This window comes from Hippocampus guttulatus, chromosome 21, assembly GCF_054856545.1.
Source record: "Hippocampus guttulatus isolate MCC_2025c chromosome 21, RoL_Hgut_1.0, whole genome shotgun sequence".
NCBI classification, from domain to species: domain Eukaryota; kingdom Metazoa; phylum Chordata; class Actinopteri; order Syngnathiformes; family Syngnathidae; genus Hippocampus; species Hippocampus guttulatus.
The window spans coordinates 5,227,314-5,242,724 of NC_141281.1; the positions used below are offsets into that span (position 1 = coordinate 5,227,314).

Sequence of the window (15,411 nt, forward strand, 5' to 3'; positions counted from 1 at the left end):
GCTAATTTGATTAGCGTGATCATTGTTGCAGGCATCCCCCACTCCTCTTGTCGCTTCCTCGCTCACTCTCTCCAGTACTGAAATCTGACCCAAAAGAAGAACCAGGGAGCATCCAGTCTTTAAATACACCAAACCATTAATGAAGGCAACGGTACAAACGGGTTACATTGGGACAAAAATCCTGGATTAAAATAAGAACGATTAAAAAAACAAAAAAATCAAAAGAAACCTGCAAAAAGACACAGGAGCGTTTCAGGGAGTGACAAAGGGAGACTGGGTCCAGGTTTTGGGTGGAGTGGGGATACAGTAACAGGATCCAGAAAAGCCCTCTACTCTCTTGAGCCCTGCAGCGTAAACAAGCAGCTGAGACAAAGCGGGGCAGAGGCTCCGACACACGTACCGAACCACACACACACACACACACATGCAGAGACAGGCAATCAGAGCAAGGCAGTCTGCCCAGCTAAGGCGCACCTCCGGGCACCCACAATGACATCGACTCATCACATTAGTGTCTGTCTCCGGTTTCATCTGCTCAAACTATCACTCTGACATTCATGATTTATCTTAAATTTGACAGAGGCCTATAGGAGTATGAAGCCAACCTCTTCTGGTGATTTTTTGTCTTCTAATTTCAGTGCTGAAAATGACCCATTTTTGCAAACAAATCAGTGGAACCTCCAACCTCAGAGGACATGAAAGAAACGGATAATTATTCAAGACGTCAAGCTCTGAGTCAAAGCTGCAAAAATTCCCTCGTGCGATGACAAAACTTTTATAAGCCCAAAACCATGTGACTGCTCCATGCCACAACGACAGGAAGTGAAGACATTGCACAAACGCGGAGCTGTCTGAGACCTCCTGTATGCAGTGCAAGATCGGGGTCGCATCGATCGCTAGATGGCGCAGTTTCACGTGCAATATGTAAAAAGGGTGATAGGGAGAATGGGGACGCTTCCATAAAAAGGGACTCAAGTCAATCTTTGACCAAAAGTTCCACTCATGATTTTTTTTGGGGGGTGGGGTGATCCCAAACTTCAATAATTCCTCATCTACCATTTTGTGCAATAAAGCATTTGGTTTGCGGATTGTTTACTTCGCATCCCAGATTATTTGTTGCCCTAGCAGGGGTTAGAATGCATTCTAGTCACTCTTATTGATGACATGCAATATAGATTGACACCAGACATTAGATCCAAAGAGTGTGTGACTATTCCTCGAGGTTAGAAGCAGTTGGCTGGGTACATACTTGCATTCCCGATCCTCCAGGTCAAAATGTGGATTGAAGTTGATGAGGATCCGCTGGTGGGGGCCGGGGGCCGAGATCACCCACGTACAGCGTTGAGAGGAGGTGTAAGACATGGGGTACCCGGGAGAGGTGAGGTAGTTGGCATTTGAGATCCGGATGTTGCCTCCACATTTGTCTGCAAAACGTGAAACCACCACAATTTGTAACATGTTCTCGCACACACAAACAGGTCACTGATTCATCACATACTGTATCGAAATTGAGACATGTTTAGTCTGCAAGCGAAACGATTAAATCATCACGTAAAGATGGACTTGAAAGAAAGTTTCATGTGGCATACAGGAAGTTGAAGACTTCATGCAAAATGCAAGGTTGAAACGTTTTCTAAAGTGTCCTCATCGAACAAATTATTACATTTAGTGCTCAGGAACTGATAGGAGCCCATTTTTCTTAGTGTACAGTTTGGTTTTAATGTAAGAAAAAAAGCTATTTTTTTAAGTGTAATAAACAAAAGTCATGCTCAAAATATTGGAGGTTTAGGAAAGAGGAAATTGCAAAAAAAAAAATGCTGAACCCAAAGATATTTCAAAACAAAGTCTTATATTGAATTATGACTCATGTAAAAATATTGTTTTAAACGTGTAACTGATTGCAAATGAGGCATAATGTTTGAATAAATCTAATATGAATAAAGACTAATTCCAACCTCCAAAAAGTGACTTTTGTCAAAGGTTAAAGGTGCTTCTGAGAGTTTACCAGCGGATCAGGGAGCTAATCTTTAAAAAAAAAAGTAGATTGGGATGAGTTGCTCTACTGAGTACACAAAGGGTTTTTTTTGTTTGTTTTTTATCAATAAATAGCTATCAGGTGTCACTTACCGTTTTTGAAAGCCTTGGCCACCAAGAGGAATCCCATCAACAGGACAAAGACTAATCCACAATGCATCCTCGTTTTGTCAGCCCCGAAATAAAATGAGCAAAAAAATAAAAAAATCCAGGTGAAATCCTCCAAAAGCCTTTCGGCTGGCCAAGTGGTCCTGTCTTATTTCGGCAGTAGTAAAAACAAACAAAAAACATCAACAAAAAATAATAATTACAAAAAAAAAAACCGAACGAGTCACACTTGTAGTGAAGCTGCTGAGTGTGGGCTTCAGGTCGCTGGCATCCTGTCATTCAGCTCCTCTTCCCTCTCGCATCAGCCGACTGCGCTCTTCTGTGCAGGCCGGAGTTGGCCATATCCTCGCCACCGGTGCCAATGAGCGCACTGAAAGGAAACGATCCAATCCCACTTTGCGTCCTTTTTGTTTTTTGATTTTAGGCAAACGAGGAGTTGGCCGGAAGCAATCTTCCACTGCGGAGAGGACAAACACGTTTCAGCAGGTGCGAGCACGCAGGTTGGAAAGTGTAGCGCCCAAGTTGCGCGCTTTCGACAACTCGGAAAGCTGTTAAACTCTCAATGGTGCGCGCTCATTGGACAAATGGACGGCTTCATTAATGGAGGTTCATCCCGCTCACAAACAGCCAGCCTGTTGCACGAGCCGTGCATCTTTTATGCCTAAATGCGGAGCTGCAGTCGTCCATGAATTGGAATTCCTCCCCCCTTTCTCCTTTCTCTCTATTGCCACCCTCTCATCACCCTTCTGTCTTGTCTGACACAGAGGAGCAAGACATTAATGAAAGATGCCCTCTCGCAAAAGCACTTCCTGCAGGAATATTCAAGGAATAGTTCCATGACGAAGTAGATATTAGAACGAGAATGTCGCTTCTATTCTATTTTGTTCAACATCTTACATTGAAACTTCTCTCGGTATGCGCCCTGTTATACTCCGAAAAGTCAGCGAGACGCCAATCGGCGCTTGTTGCAATGTCCGTTTCTGCACGGAAAGTCGAATAAAACCGTTTTTTTTTGTTTTAATTATTCTCTGTTCTTGACATTTTGCACGCTCCGCTGATATCGAGATGAGCTTGCCCCACAGCACTGACACCAAAAAAAGCACTCTGAAATTCAGGGGCAATCAATTCAAGCATAAAAATGATAGTGGCGGAATTGTCCTGCTGTTTTACTCCAGGCTGCTTTTATAGGGTCACGCTGCACAAATCGGAACAAAGACGGCTTGTATTCATCATATCCCTACACTATTGAGAATGTGCTACAATACTCCGTCAAACCGCAACCCAACATATGTTATCTTAATTTTGTAATAAGCTCTCTTGGGTTAGTTTGATTAATAAGACAATAAAAGTTAGCAGTCAGTGAGTGGTTCATATCAATAACGCCATTTCACATCATTCAAGTGCTTGCAAAATCACTAAATCGAAACATTCTTTAGGTTAAAAAAAAAAAAAAGAAGAAGAAAAAAAAAGCAATATTCACCTGTGTGGAGGTGCGTGCATCAGTGCACTTCCAAGCTGCGATCCGACAGGCTGCCTCCAATGTCTCTACGAATAACGCGAAGTGGTCTTCCAAACAAATCAAGATAAATTAATACACCCTAACTTCCTTTTTTGATGATGATTGTATAGATTTTTTTTTTTTTTTTTAGACCGAAGGACAACCACAATCGTGGCGAATTCCCCGCCGCGTAAAGACGTGCAGGCGATGCCCGAAGACTCCTCGGCGCCTTCCCCGCATGCAGACGCGCTTCTCGGGCTGCTTTTCGCCGCTCACTCACTCGGGTGTCCCTCGTCTTGTCTCAACCCAGCACGGCGAAGCCAAACAAGTGTTCCACTAGGTCGAGACGATGGATTTAAATAACACAAAGCGACAGATTAAATCCACAGCGAGACAATTGCGCAAGTTTCTTCCCCCCGGTCCGCGTATCGTACGCGCGCTACTGCTGCGGTTGCTCTGATGGAAAACGCCAAAGGTTTGAGTGCCTGCCAGCCCCACACGCCCCTTTTTACCAAGGATGAGCACGCGGGTGCGCGTGGTCGTCGGCGCGCGCGAGCGCGCACGTGGGTGCGTGAGTTCACACAGCTGTCTTTTCTCTTTGGGCCGATTTGCATTTATTGAACTTCATGCGCTGACCCCAAGGAGTTGGAAGGGCGCCTTTGAAGCCAATTTCTTGCTTGCCAAGTACAAATACTCCATTACTGTACTTGAGTAGATATTTCTGATGGTTCTTCACTTGAGTATAGGCTTATTTAATGTTTTCGGATGACTTTATTTTGAAACACCACATCTACTTTTTACTTCGGCCAAATGGGAATTAGAGTCACTTTTTTTGACAGACGTAAAAGACGTAAATGGAGGGATTACTGTACGTCTGGTCAATCGTGGTTGAGGTCTTGTTTGAGGTCATTGTAAGGAAGGTGGCGGGGAGACGACAGAGAAACGCGAACCACGAAAACAGTCGGACACTGATGCAACAGATGGAGAGAAGCAAGATATTCCCCATCATCCATCATTAAAAACGATTGTTTGATGTTGTTAGCGCTCAGAATGATTGACATCAAATGGGTTGTTTTGTGTCAGCCGAAACGCGGAAAATTATTCGGTGTGCAGTTTTTGTTCCCATTGAGCCAGCAGGTATTAAGTGAGGGTAAAAAATCATTTTGACTTTTACCTCTCGACTGAATTACTTTATTCAGTTTAAGTAAAGCAATTGAATTTACCAGTCTAGAGTTTACCAGAGTCAGAGTGCGAGTAGTTTTGCCACCACTGACTTTATGTATGCGTCAACACTTTTAATCTGAAAGTTACAAAGAGCTGAGTCGCGTATTTAAAACGAGGCATGATGAAATGGGCACAACAGAATCTTCTGGATTGACATACATTTTTAAGTTGATGTACACTTATATGTATTAAAATGATGATTTCATTTCGTGCAACCACTTGTTGAAATAATATTTAACACCATTTTTTTCACTGTACTTGATTTGAGAATATAAGAAACGACACAAACCGATGACATTAAATTGCAAAGTCAATTGTTAATTAGAAATAACAATTAAATATACAAGTGGAAATTTGGCAACGCTGTCCTCAGGACACGATAGATGCATTCTATAATTCTTAATCCCCCGTCCCTGTGGCTGGAGGTCTAATCGAGTTGAAAAAACTGGCTTCAAATTCCACAGACTCCAATAACTAAAGTGAACGTTTCCAGGTGCTGGGCTGAGCAGTTATGAGCCTTATGCCCTATAGGGGGCGGTAGGTGGCGGCGGTGTCGGTGAGCAGTGCACCTTCGCCTCAAAGACTGACGGCACAGCTGGTTTCCAGACAAGCGCATTAAAGTGGAATAAAGGTTGTTGTCAGAATTTCAGCACAGCATCCTGTATGCATTTTAATCAGGCTCAAAATGGCACCACGAGTTTCAGAGGCCATAATTCATGCTTACGTTTTCTTTGAAGTTGAAAAAAATGGCTGTGATATCCGACTCCCGCAGGCCTTTCCATTGAGTAAAGCGTTCCGATTGAGTAAAGCGTTCCGATGTAATACAACCCACAGTACAATCTACCGGGGAACGTTTTTCAATTAGGCCCCAAATATTGTCACTGTCCCTCAATGGCGTGTTGATTTTTAATGCAAAACATAGAAACATAAGTTCCTGGAAGCAATCAAAGGGAACAGCGCTATCTTTGTTAAGGCAGTAGAATTGCAAATCCGAAATAACGTGCGACTTGACAGCACGCCCTTTGATATGACCCTTGTTGAAAAGTTTATGCAGCACAGTGGCGCACGATAAGACCATCGTTGAAGAATATGATGGATATTTTTGTCCTCGAGAGCAAGAGCTTCACTCCCATCCCAACTCTAGTCATTCTCTTTCTTACTGATAATGCAAATGTTAAATTGGCGACGGCGGGCATCTCTATCATAGGCAAAGTGAACTCGGCTTTGGTGTCCTCGGGATAACAGGAACAATGTGGAGAGTCATTTCACAAGGGTGCCTGCCTGTGTCATCTGCAATGAGGGCTTGATTGGAGAGGAACAATAAAAGAACCATTTAAAGGATTTGCTCTTTCTTATATTGCCCCAATAATCTTTTGTAGAGCCGGGTGAATAATTACGTCTGGTAAGAAAAGCAGACATTTTTATTGCTGCTGGAAGTGGTGGATTTGATTTCATTAGCATTTATTTTTTAAGCTTTTCAGGTTCAAGCTATTTGGCTCAGCAAGGAACATTCCGACCTGGATTTCTGATTGAAAAATCTGTGTTTTTGAGTCTTATCCTAACAACCTGTTTGCAATTAAATACTTTCGAGCTATTATGGATGAGAGGTTACACAAAGGTTTTGAATGGAAGGAAAAGATTAATGTAATGTCGGCACACTCTTTAGAGCCCGTGCCTCTTGCAAGGCCACTTAGACAAACCTGCCCTAAAGTTTTGTTGGTTCTACCTTGGCCTGTGCTCCGCCTCTTCAGCAAATCTTGTGACGATTGCTGTACGAGTCTTGGTGCAATTGTAGTAATAGTAATAGTGAGTGACAACCAATTGGGCCTCTGCCAGATGCAATGAAAAATGTTTTTTTGTGATGTTAACACCATTTAACATAAGCATAATAGAATTCTCCGCATATTTTTTTTTTCCATGTGAGAGACCCCACATTTGAGGAGAAAAAAGGGGTGTAGGTGCCCACCGCTAAGTTTGACACAATCAGAATTTTGGAGCTGCTTCACCTTTGTTGAAAGCAAAAAAATAAAAAGATAAAAAAGATAACTGATTACAGATCTGATGAGAAGATGGAACAAGTCTATCCAATCTATTTAAGCACCTTGTTCATTCACTGTATACAGTCAACCTATTCGATTGGGATTGGGCCCTACTCCCAACGTAAAGTTCATTCACGTGTGTTTTGCCCATTGACGTACGCTAATAATGTAAACACCCGTGTGACCAGTCATGTAACAATGATGCAAGCATCTGCATCTACTTTCACATGATGCAGACTCAAGTCTGAGAGGGGAAAAAAACCCCATTTCAATTCCAGACCTTGGGGACCTCATAGCTGGCGAGGAGCACGGTAGCAGCATTCCAAGGAATTACAGCCAGAATTAGAGGCGCAACCTCCGAACAGTTTAAGACTTTTTCCACCATTACTGTATTCCGATCTGCCCTTCATGACAACCATGGTAAAATACATTGACACGGTCTTTAATGTTGTCACAGTTAAAAAGGCAGATGTTGGTTATTGCTAGCCAATGAAATGCTTCGCATACTCTGAACAGGCTTGTTGAGGCAAAGCTACGAGCTGGGAATCCATTTTTCTTTTTTATCAGAGGAATGCAATGTCCATGTACGTTTTTATAGTGCACGCTGAAAAAAAAAAATCAACAACAAAGTAAAAAGGAGATAACTGGAAATTGCAATGGGATGGTTCTCTCTGGGTTCGCTGGATGAAGACACGGGTGCCAGTGGACACGAACAAATCTCTATGCTACTCATTTTTTAGCAGCAGGATGGTAGTGGGAGTGTGGGGTGGGGGGGTGGGGGGGGGGTTCAGAGGGAGGAGGAACATCCTTCTGTGATATCAAGCTCTGGTGTAAATGCTACAAAGGCGCCCGCTCTCGGGCCGAGGCATTTTTGCAAGGTGAACCAGAGTGTGAATGAAATTAGCAGAGCGCTGAATAAAGCGCATCTGAAGTTGAGAGTCGTTATGGTAATAGTTCAAGAACGTGGAACATTTGCAGGAGGGGGATGCTCATTCAAGTAAATGGGGGGGGGGGGCGCAGGGGGGGGAGCACCACAAGCAGAGGAGGTGGCGTCAAACGAATGAAACAAAAACAAAGAAATGGCCTCATTGGTAGTAGACACATTTACAGTGACATTTAGCGAAGCAGGAAAGATGTATGAATAAATATGCATAATGTTGCCGGGAAGCGCTGAGAGCTTCTCAGGGGTAGAAGGAGGGTGCGAGAGACTGCTCCTGAATTAATGATGAGGCAGCCGACTGTCAGTCTCGGGGTGTGCGTGCGAGTTAACATGCTACGCCATTACACTGCCGTGTGCGCGTATGTGCACGCGGCCCACATTTACACGCGTTCACAACGCGCTCTTGCGGCACCCCAATTTCACATCGCTGATGGAAATTAGCGAATTCTCGATACCTAATCAAGCAATCTTTTTTGAGACGCCCATTTGCAATTGTTTCAGATCTTTAATTACATTTTTGAAAAGCACGTGAGGTCCTTGCTTTGGGAAATTGAATTTCTCACCCAATTATTGTCTTTGTTTCATTTTTACGACGGCTAATTCGGATCTGTGCCTTTTCTTCATTTATTTATTTTTTGGTTTTGTTTGAGATTATGAATGTTGCACTACTCGTCAACACGCGCACACACTGCACTGGGAGAAAACCCCAGAGATGATTGTGTTGAAGGAGAGGGAGCTGTCGTCCAGGAGGGAAGTGCCAGCCAGAAAAAGCTATGTAGGTCAGCGAAGAATTGCACTGGGATATTGCCTCCTCAGCTCCCAGTCTGGGGGGTGGGGGGGGGGGCGCTGATATGATTTCTGCTGAATCCATCTGACTTAAATGATGAGAGATTACCCCACTGAAATCTCTTTGGTGAATGACGTCAAAAAGCCCGCTCCCGAGGGGGATCAATGATATCCATTCTTCACGTGGACCGTTGCGTATGACTCCGCAGAGATCTGCTTCACATTGTCTAAGGGAAATGTGTCCATTGCACAAACGCCGTTTGTATCCTCTCTTCATCAGTTTGTTAGCGTACGCATTTAGGATGGAAGATTATACAGTGGAACTTCTGCCATTTATGGGCGGACCATCATTTTGAGAAAACTAAAACACCCTTAAAATTGCACCAAAACCCTAAGTTGAGACCCTATGACTGCAATCTGTTACGTTGTTGTTGCAAGGGAAAACAAAGATCGGCATGATGGCAACTACGGCAAAAGAACTGATTGCAACGGAGAGGAAAAGTAACAGGAAAGGCGTACGTGCATCTGACCCTGGAACTCGAAAATCAATACCAGCGTTTCCCCCAATGGACTTTGTTCAACCTTATGGGTTCTCCTCTCAAGGTTTCAGAAGTAAAATTAGCACAAACCTTGATTCCGTAAATGTTTACTTGGATGTTAAAGTGTAACAATGATGCAGGTTATACATTTTAAAAGTCACTGCCATTAGCAAGCTTCGGTGGCTTAAAACAATATTTTAGTTTTAAAGGTTGCCCAATAACTGGGTCAAAAGGAGTTTAACTTTGACATGCACATCACATGAGACAAATGATTTTTGGGGAGGGGGGGGGGGGAACTGCACAAAGAAGGTCAGTAGAACAAAAAAGGTCTTAGAAGTTTTTTAAAATTGCAATTGTGTTCGGGAATGTGATTGTTTCATCATGCAAATGCTCTTCGACAAAGATTTCCATTTGTCATCCATAAAAAAAAAGAATCACAATGGAATAAATGAACTCACCATCACCCCCATTGTCATCCGCACTTTGTTAAGTAACAGGAACTGCCCCAACAGGTGGTAAACCGAGCTCCCCCTCTGGCCAATCCACCTTCATCGAATGCTTGATGAAGCAGGTTTGAAATGGAGCCTGAAACGGCAGCAGAGAGAGCCCAAAGTCCCGGCGATTAAGAAGAGGAAATCCCAACAATGCCTGTGATGGCGACGATTACTTGAAACTGTGAGACGGGTAAGATGAGGAAGATGAGAAGCTGGCCTTTGTGTAAGAGTCTTGCTGGAGGGGTGGGAGGCACCTCAATCAGTCAGAGTGTGTTTGCGTAGGTGAATATACATTATGTGTGCCCTGAGACAAATCCACAAGGGCTAGTCAAGCAATATGCTCACATTTTACCCTAAAATAACAGCTTTCAATAATAAGAATTTAAAAAAAAAAGCATTTTCAGTTCGCAGCTGAGGATGCGCAGCATTGCTGTTCAGATCGTATCGCAGAATCTGTCAATCTAGGACGACATACGCACATTGGTGCAAATTTGGAATTGGCTCACTCTGATGTGAGCTCCGAACGTCTCCGTTCGGTTCAGAGGCCATATAGTTTCAACGACTGAATACTTGTGATAGAGGAATTTTAATCCAGTTTCATTGCATAAAATTGTAGTTTTGTCCATGCTTTGTTTTTTGAACGAGGCTGTGTCCTTTTTTTATTTTTTTCCTCTCAGTGTCACAAGGTCTAACAGTTGTCATGGGGCCACCATAGACAAAAGCACAGCTTCAAAAGTTGCTGGATATAATGACTTGGTCTTAGATTATTCGCAGGCAGGAGGCGGCTGTCAACAGGATGTGACTTGCATGAGAAGGGGATGTCTGATGAACACAAATTTCTCCAAGTGAACTGTGGGTGCAGTGTGTTATGTCGCATCACAAGATCATTATTAAGGAATGGTATCAAGCATACACATTGATGTCCTCCAAAACGACATCATTGTAGAAAACACAAGGGACTTTCTTTTTATACTTACAGTGGTAGTGTTTCAGCATTCCAAAGTGTTCATTCTGAATGCGTCTTTCTCAAAGGGCTTAGCTGCAACAAAGAGAGTATAAATTGCAAGAAGTTGGGGAGAAGAGAGAAAACTGAAGTTAGTAACGTTAGCTGGCTCACATTGAAGGCAATTCAGTACAAGCCATCGTCACCACACCTGTTTTGTTTCCCAATTATCTGAGGTCGCTGAAAATGATTCCAACCAGATATTCTCTTGTATGGGGGCCGTGATGCAAGCGATTTTCAACTCACCCCACTTCTGGAAAGTGATCAGCCAAACAATTAAACATGCTGAACAAATGGTCTTGTTGACGCACGGTTAGTATTTCATTTGTTCAAGTTTTGCTTAAAATAAATAAATAAATTACATTTCCACCCAGGGTCAAACTATCTCTCTCATCTTATTAACTATAATGGAAAATTGGAAGGGCATTTTAACATTATTAACTCTCAAAAAAGAATACAAATTGATAACTTCACTTTAAATCATATTAAATCCTCATGAGAAAAGACTGAGCTGGGGAAAGAGTCTGCACTATTTGAACCTAATATTCATGGTTAAATTTATTTCAGTTTCAAGCATCAGGTGCGGTCGTTTCAATTTAAATAACTTCAGTTGTTGTTGTTTTTTTTCCTATTTCTGCAGCATCTCTCTCAGCAATCTGAACATTTTTCAAAGAGAGAAAAGATTAATAATGTTTGACCTTCTTACATGAGCACACTTTGCTCAAGGTCTTTTTTCATTGACTGTAGTTGCATAAAGTGCTGTTTGTGTCCGCCGATTATTTAACCGAAACGAGGTCTCTTGGCAAGCGCAACTGTGGTGAAGTCACTCTGTTCTCGTACCGCGGCAAATACAACATTGATATAATATGATAAGTGTGGGTATAAGTACCAAATATGTATTGATGGAAAATAATATGGGGCTCTAAAATATTCTATGGGCTAATTGATTGTCCGGGTCGGCGAGTCTTCAAACTGGGTTCAAGGCCTCCATTTATTCCTCCCTTAATTTTACAGTCGTTGAAGAATAGTATGTGACAAAAGAGGGAGAATTGCCAATTTGGCAAAGGTAAAGACTTCAGTCTCCAAAGGTGATAAGGTAAGGAGGACTACGACATCAGTGCTTTATTTGAAGCATTTTATGCCATTACTGTAACCTGAGACAAATAAGCTTCCCACCTCCTTACTGACAACCACCTGTGACCCTTTCCTTCAACTCTGTCAATATCCGTAGCTGTTATCCTGGCAGCAAAGTGCCGCTGTCACTGCAGGAGCAAACTTATTTCTTTACACCGTGTCAGAGTGCAGCCCTCAGAGAAAAGCAACATGTCCGCAGAAACAAATAGACGGACAGCACGACAAAGAAATGTAGCGGGGGACCGTGAGCGAGGACACGGTCTTGTTCTAATTTGCCATGAAGATGAATGACATCACCCAGCAAGAAGCCAGAATCTGTTTATGGATGTCAGAACCCCCCGCCCCCCACACCCACCTCCCAAAAAAAGCCGTCAAACCACAATTCCTCCAGTCATATTTTATGGTTAATTATAAAATGTTTGAAGATAGTGGCTGTCCTTTCAAAAGGCTAAATGGATTGGCGTGGCTGAGAAGCTAAAGACGAGACATATGGCTGGGTGTCATCGCCACAAGGTTTGCGAAAACGTTTCAAAAAGGGCAACAACACAAAAACGCAAACCGCGCATTGGTTCCAACATGGTGAATTCTTGTTAACTGTTATGTCAATTTGCAATTGGACACAGGATCTGCCGAATTGTGAAATACCCCCGGCCTTCCCCGAGCCCAGCCTCACTGATGCGGATCTGATGCCAGATTTTGAGTTACTGGTTTGTGTCGGCTCCCAGACATTTTTGTTTGCACAGATGTTACTTTGTCACTTTTATAATTATCTTGTAATTGAATTGTGTGCAGATTCGGGCCCCAATCTGTCAGCTCTCAACCCTTAGCCCATTTACGGCGTGTCAAAGATCGGGTGTTGTGTGTAGAATTTGGGTGAAAAAATAAAGGCATAAAGAGTGCAGTGCATTGAATACGTTCCGGCTGCGCTGTGTCGTTTTCGCAACAATTGTCAAATGGTAAAAGCTGTACTCCACCCACAATGGAACAACAGAGTGAGACTGACATGCTAAGATTGTTGAGGTTCTCAGTCAATTAGTTTCACTCGCATGCATCCAATTTAGAGACATGCTTGTCTGATTTGTCCGCCCTGTCAGCGTTTCTTCAACCTCTCAAAGGCTCACAATGGGCGGTCAATGCACAAATGACGCGCGCCGAGGCCGTTTGACACACACAGTATACGCAGACATTATCCCGCCTCGGCACGGTGGCCGCAATCAGCGTCAAATCACACCGTGCGCAGCATATCCAACCACCCTCCAAATGCGCGCGATAAGATGGAGTGCTCTTCTCCGATAGGTGCCTCATTGTTTCCTTATTTCGCCACTCTGCTCCGCCATCATCCCTCTAAGCAGACACTCAATCTGTTTTGTTCGGTCATTAGCTCCGCAGCCAAAGAGCGACGCACAAATACATGCCCCCCTTACATCGATTTAACATCACGCGCCGCCTGAGATTGATGTACGAATCAGCTTTGCCGTGCTTCGTTTTTTTTTTTCAAAAGTGATTGAAGGGAGCTCATTTTGATGTTTTTGATGCACTGACAAGAGGCACTGGGCAGCTGGCGACAAGAAAAGAGACATGGCATTTCATCGATGATTCCTTTCGCGCTCGGAAAAGTGGAAAGTCGTGGCAAAGCTCACTTTCCAGAAGGGAGCTTGAATCCACAAAGACAGGAAATCTGGCACTGATTATAAGGTGTGCAGCCACTATAAGTATCCGAATGTTTACACTTGAAACAGGAACACGGTTCTTGAAAACAGAATTCCGGAGGGAAAACGGATTACCTTTGAGTACAGTGTTTTTCGTCCTTTCTATGGTGGTGACCTCATCAAAGTTGAATCCTATTTATTTATCATGTTATCTCTCATGATAAAACGGTATTAGAGTGATGTGTATTTCCTTTCGAAACATTTCAGTGGCCGTCATACAGTATTTAGCGTGGTAGAAAGACAATCGGTGTTTTAAAAATCTATCCTTATACCATTTCACGTGCTGTCAAGTCCAGTAAATTCAGTGCAGTGAACTCCTAAATCAGGTCGCCGTATTGTTTCTCGTGACAGTCAGCAGTCTGCTGCATCATTCAATAGGTTGTTCGGTTGACCAACAAAATTGAATGACGCAAGAGCCGTCTTTGATCTTTCATCGGTGCCGTTTCGATTTAGCGTATTCTGTGCAATCATGGCAGCGCATCTCCACAGTCGTTTTGCTTCTGAAACTTTTCATCCACTTTATATAACTCAATTTGATGTTTGGCTGGCGTCAGAAGGTGCGCTTTGCTGCTCTCCTCGGGTCTTCGTCATGCTCAGTTTCCAGGCAACTGAAGGGCACGCTGATGAGAGCGGCAAAGCATAAGAAGAAGACGGCTGGCAAAGCTGCCGCGAGAACTTGACAACCTTAATGAAGACAAGCAAGGAAACAAAGGCGATAGAGACAAAGACGCAGAAGCCGGAGATCACTTGGGGCCAGGAGGCAAAGAAGGAACGGCGCCACGGCGCAGAACATTTCTCCTTGGTATTGGCGACCTTTGTAATTTGATCCGAGGGAGCGAGTCAGCACGCTGGCCTCGCTTCGACATGATGTTTGCCACTCACTGTGAGCAAGACTCACTCGACGCGAGCAGTGCACCGCATTCAAGACTGCCAATACAATAAAACGTTAAAACAATGCCGAGCATCATGCTGAGTGGAAAGCCAAAGAATAAAAATGTGTTTCAAGACGAGTTTTAAAGATGGACGTGGTGGGGGCGTTCGTCTTAAAGGAAGGTCATTCCAAAGGGAGGGATCAGCAAGGGGAAAAGCGCAATGCCCTCTGAGCTTAGACCTCGGAACCACACACCCAAACTATGCTCCGAATGCAGCTTAGAACCACAATCATTCTTAACACTCATCAGAAGCCAAGATTCCTCACTGAAAATAACTAAAACGAGAATTAAAAAACAAAATTAAATGAACAGAAACGACTTCTTACATTTATAAATCAGTAAACTTAACCTGCTTTAAAAACTAAAACTAACTGGAAAAAAAAGACAACTCAGAATGAAATAAAAAATGAACTAGAATGAATATCCCAAACTATTATAAACCTAATAAAAAAATAATAATAAAAATCTCCATTGTTTGCGAAGGCTAAAGTATGGAAAGGGCACAAGTCAAGGGACTCATTATCTAAAGATAATATTTGGCTTTTGGCGCCATCTTGGATCCAAGGATAAGTTGCCTTTCTGCTTAATCTCGCCCGGTAAAGGGTGAGCGTGAGCCTACAGAAAAAGCCTCCACCTTTGCAGAATTTACAGTCAACAGTTTGGCAAGAGGCCTGTTGTCGCCAGTCTATTGTGGAATATTTCTTACGCTCTACATGTCGAAGCATATCGCTAGCTCGCTTGAATAAAATCCTTCCGCCTATATTTTATTTTACTGTTGGAGTCACGTCTGTCCGGTGAACGACACAATACGTTGATATCTCACTCAATTGAAATGCCACAGAGCAATAACAATTTGCAATAGCAAACAGCTTGCAAATAAAGCTTGTCTCCCTGAGCGGTAATAAAAAGCCTCGTGTGGAAGAGGTTATATTAGGACTGTGAAAAATCAAATAGATAGGATCTGGAGTGCT

At 43.1% G+C, this 15,411-nt stretch overlaps 1 protein-coding gene across 6 annotated transcripts in view; it reads right to left on the reverse strand.

The window, feature by feature from the left end:
* The window catches only part of nrp1a (neuropilin 1a), an 81,287-nt gene that overhangs the window by 42,238 nt on the left and 23,638 nt on the right, over positions 1-15,411 (reverse strand). For 3 of the 6 annotated variants that reach the window (XM_086101583.1, XM_086101582.1, XM_086101588.1), the window contains 5 exons: positions 10,640-10,701; positions 9,627-9,753; positions 3,623-3,976; positions 2,128-2,599; positions 1,250-1,424 (listed from right to left, as the gene is read on the reverse strand). In XM_086101583.1, coding sequence (XP_085957709.1) covers positions 1,250-1,424; positions 2,128-2,194 — 242 coding nt within the window. In that variant the 5' untranslated portion in view covers positions 2,195-2,599; positions 3,623-3,976; positions 9,627-9,753; positions 10,640-10,701. Of the gene's footprint in view, positions 1-1,249; positions 1,425-2,127; positions 2,600-3,622; positions 3,977-9,626; positions 9,754-9,835; positions 9,901-10,639; positions 10,702-10,816; positions 10,864-15,411 lie in introns of those variants that run through there. The other 3 variants (XM_086101587.1, XM_086101584.1, XM_086101585.1) reach the window with 3 other exon arrangements.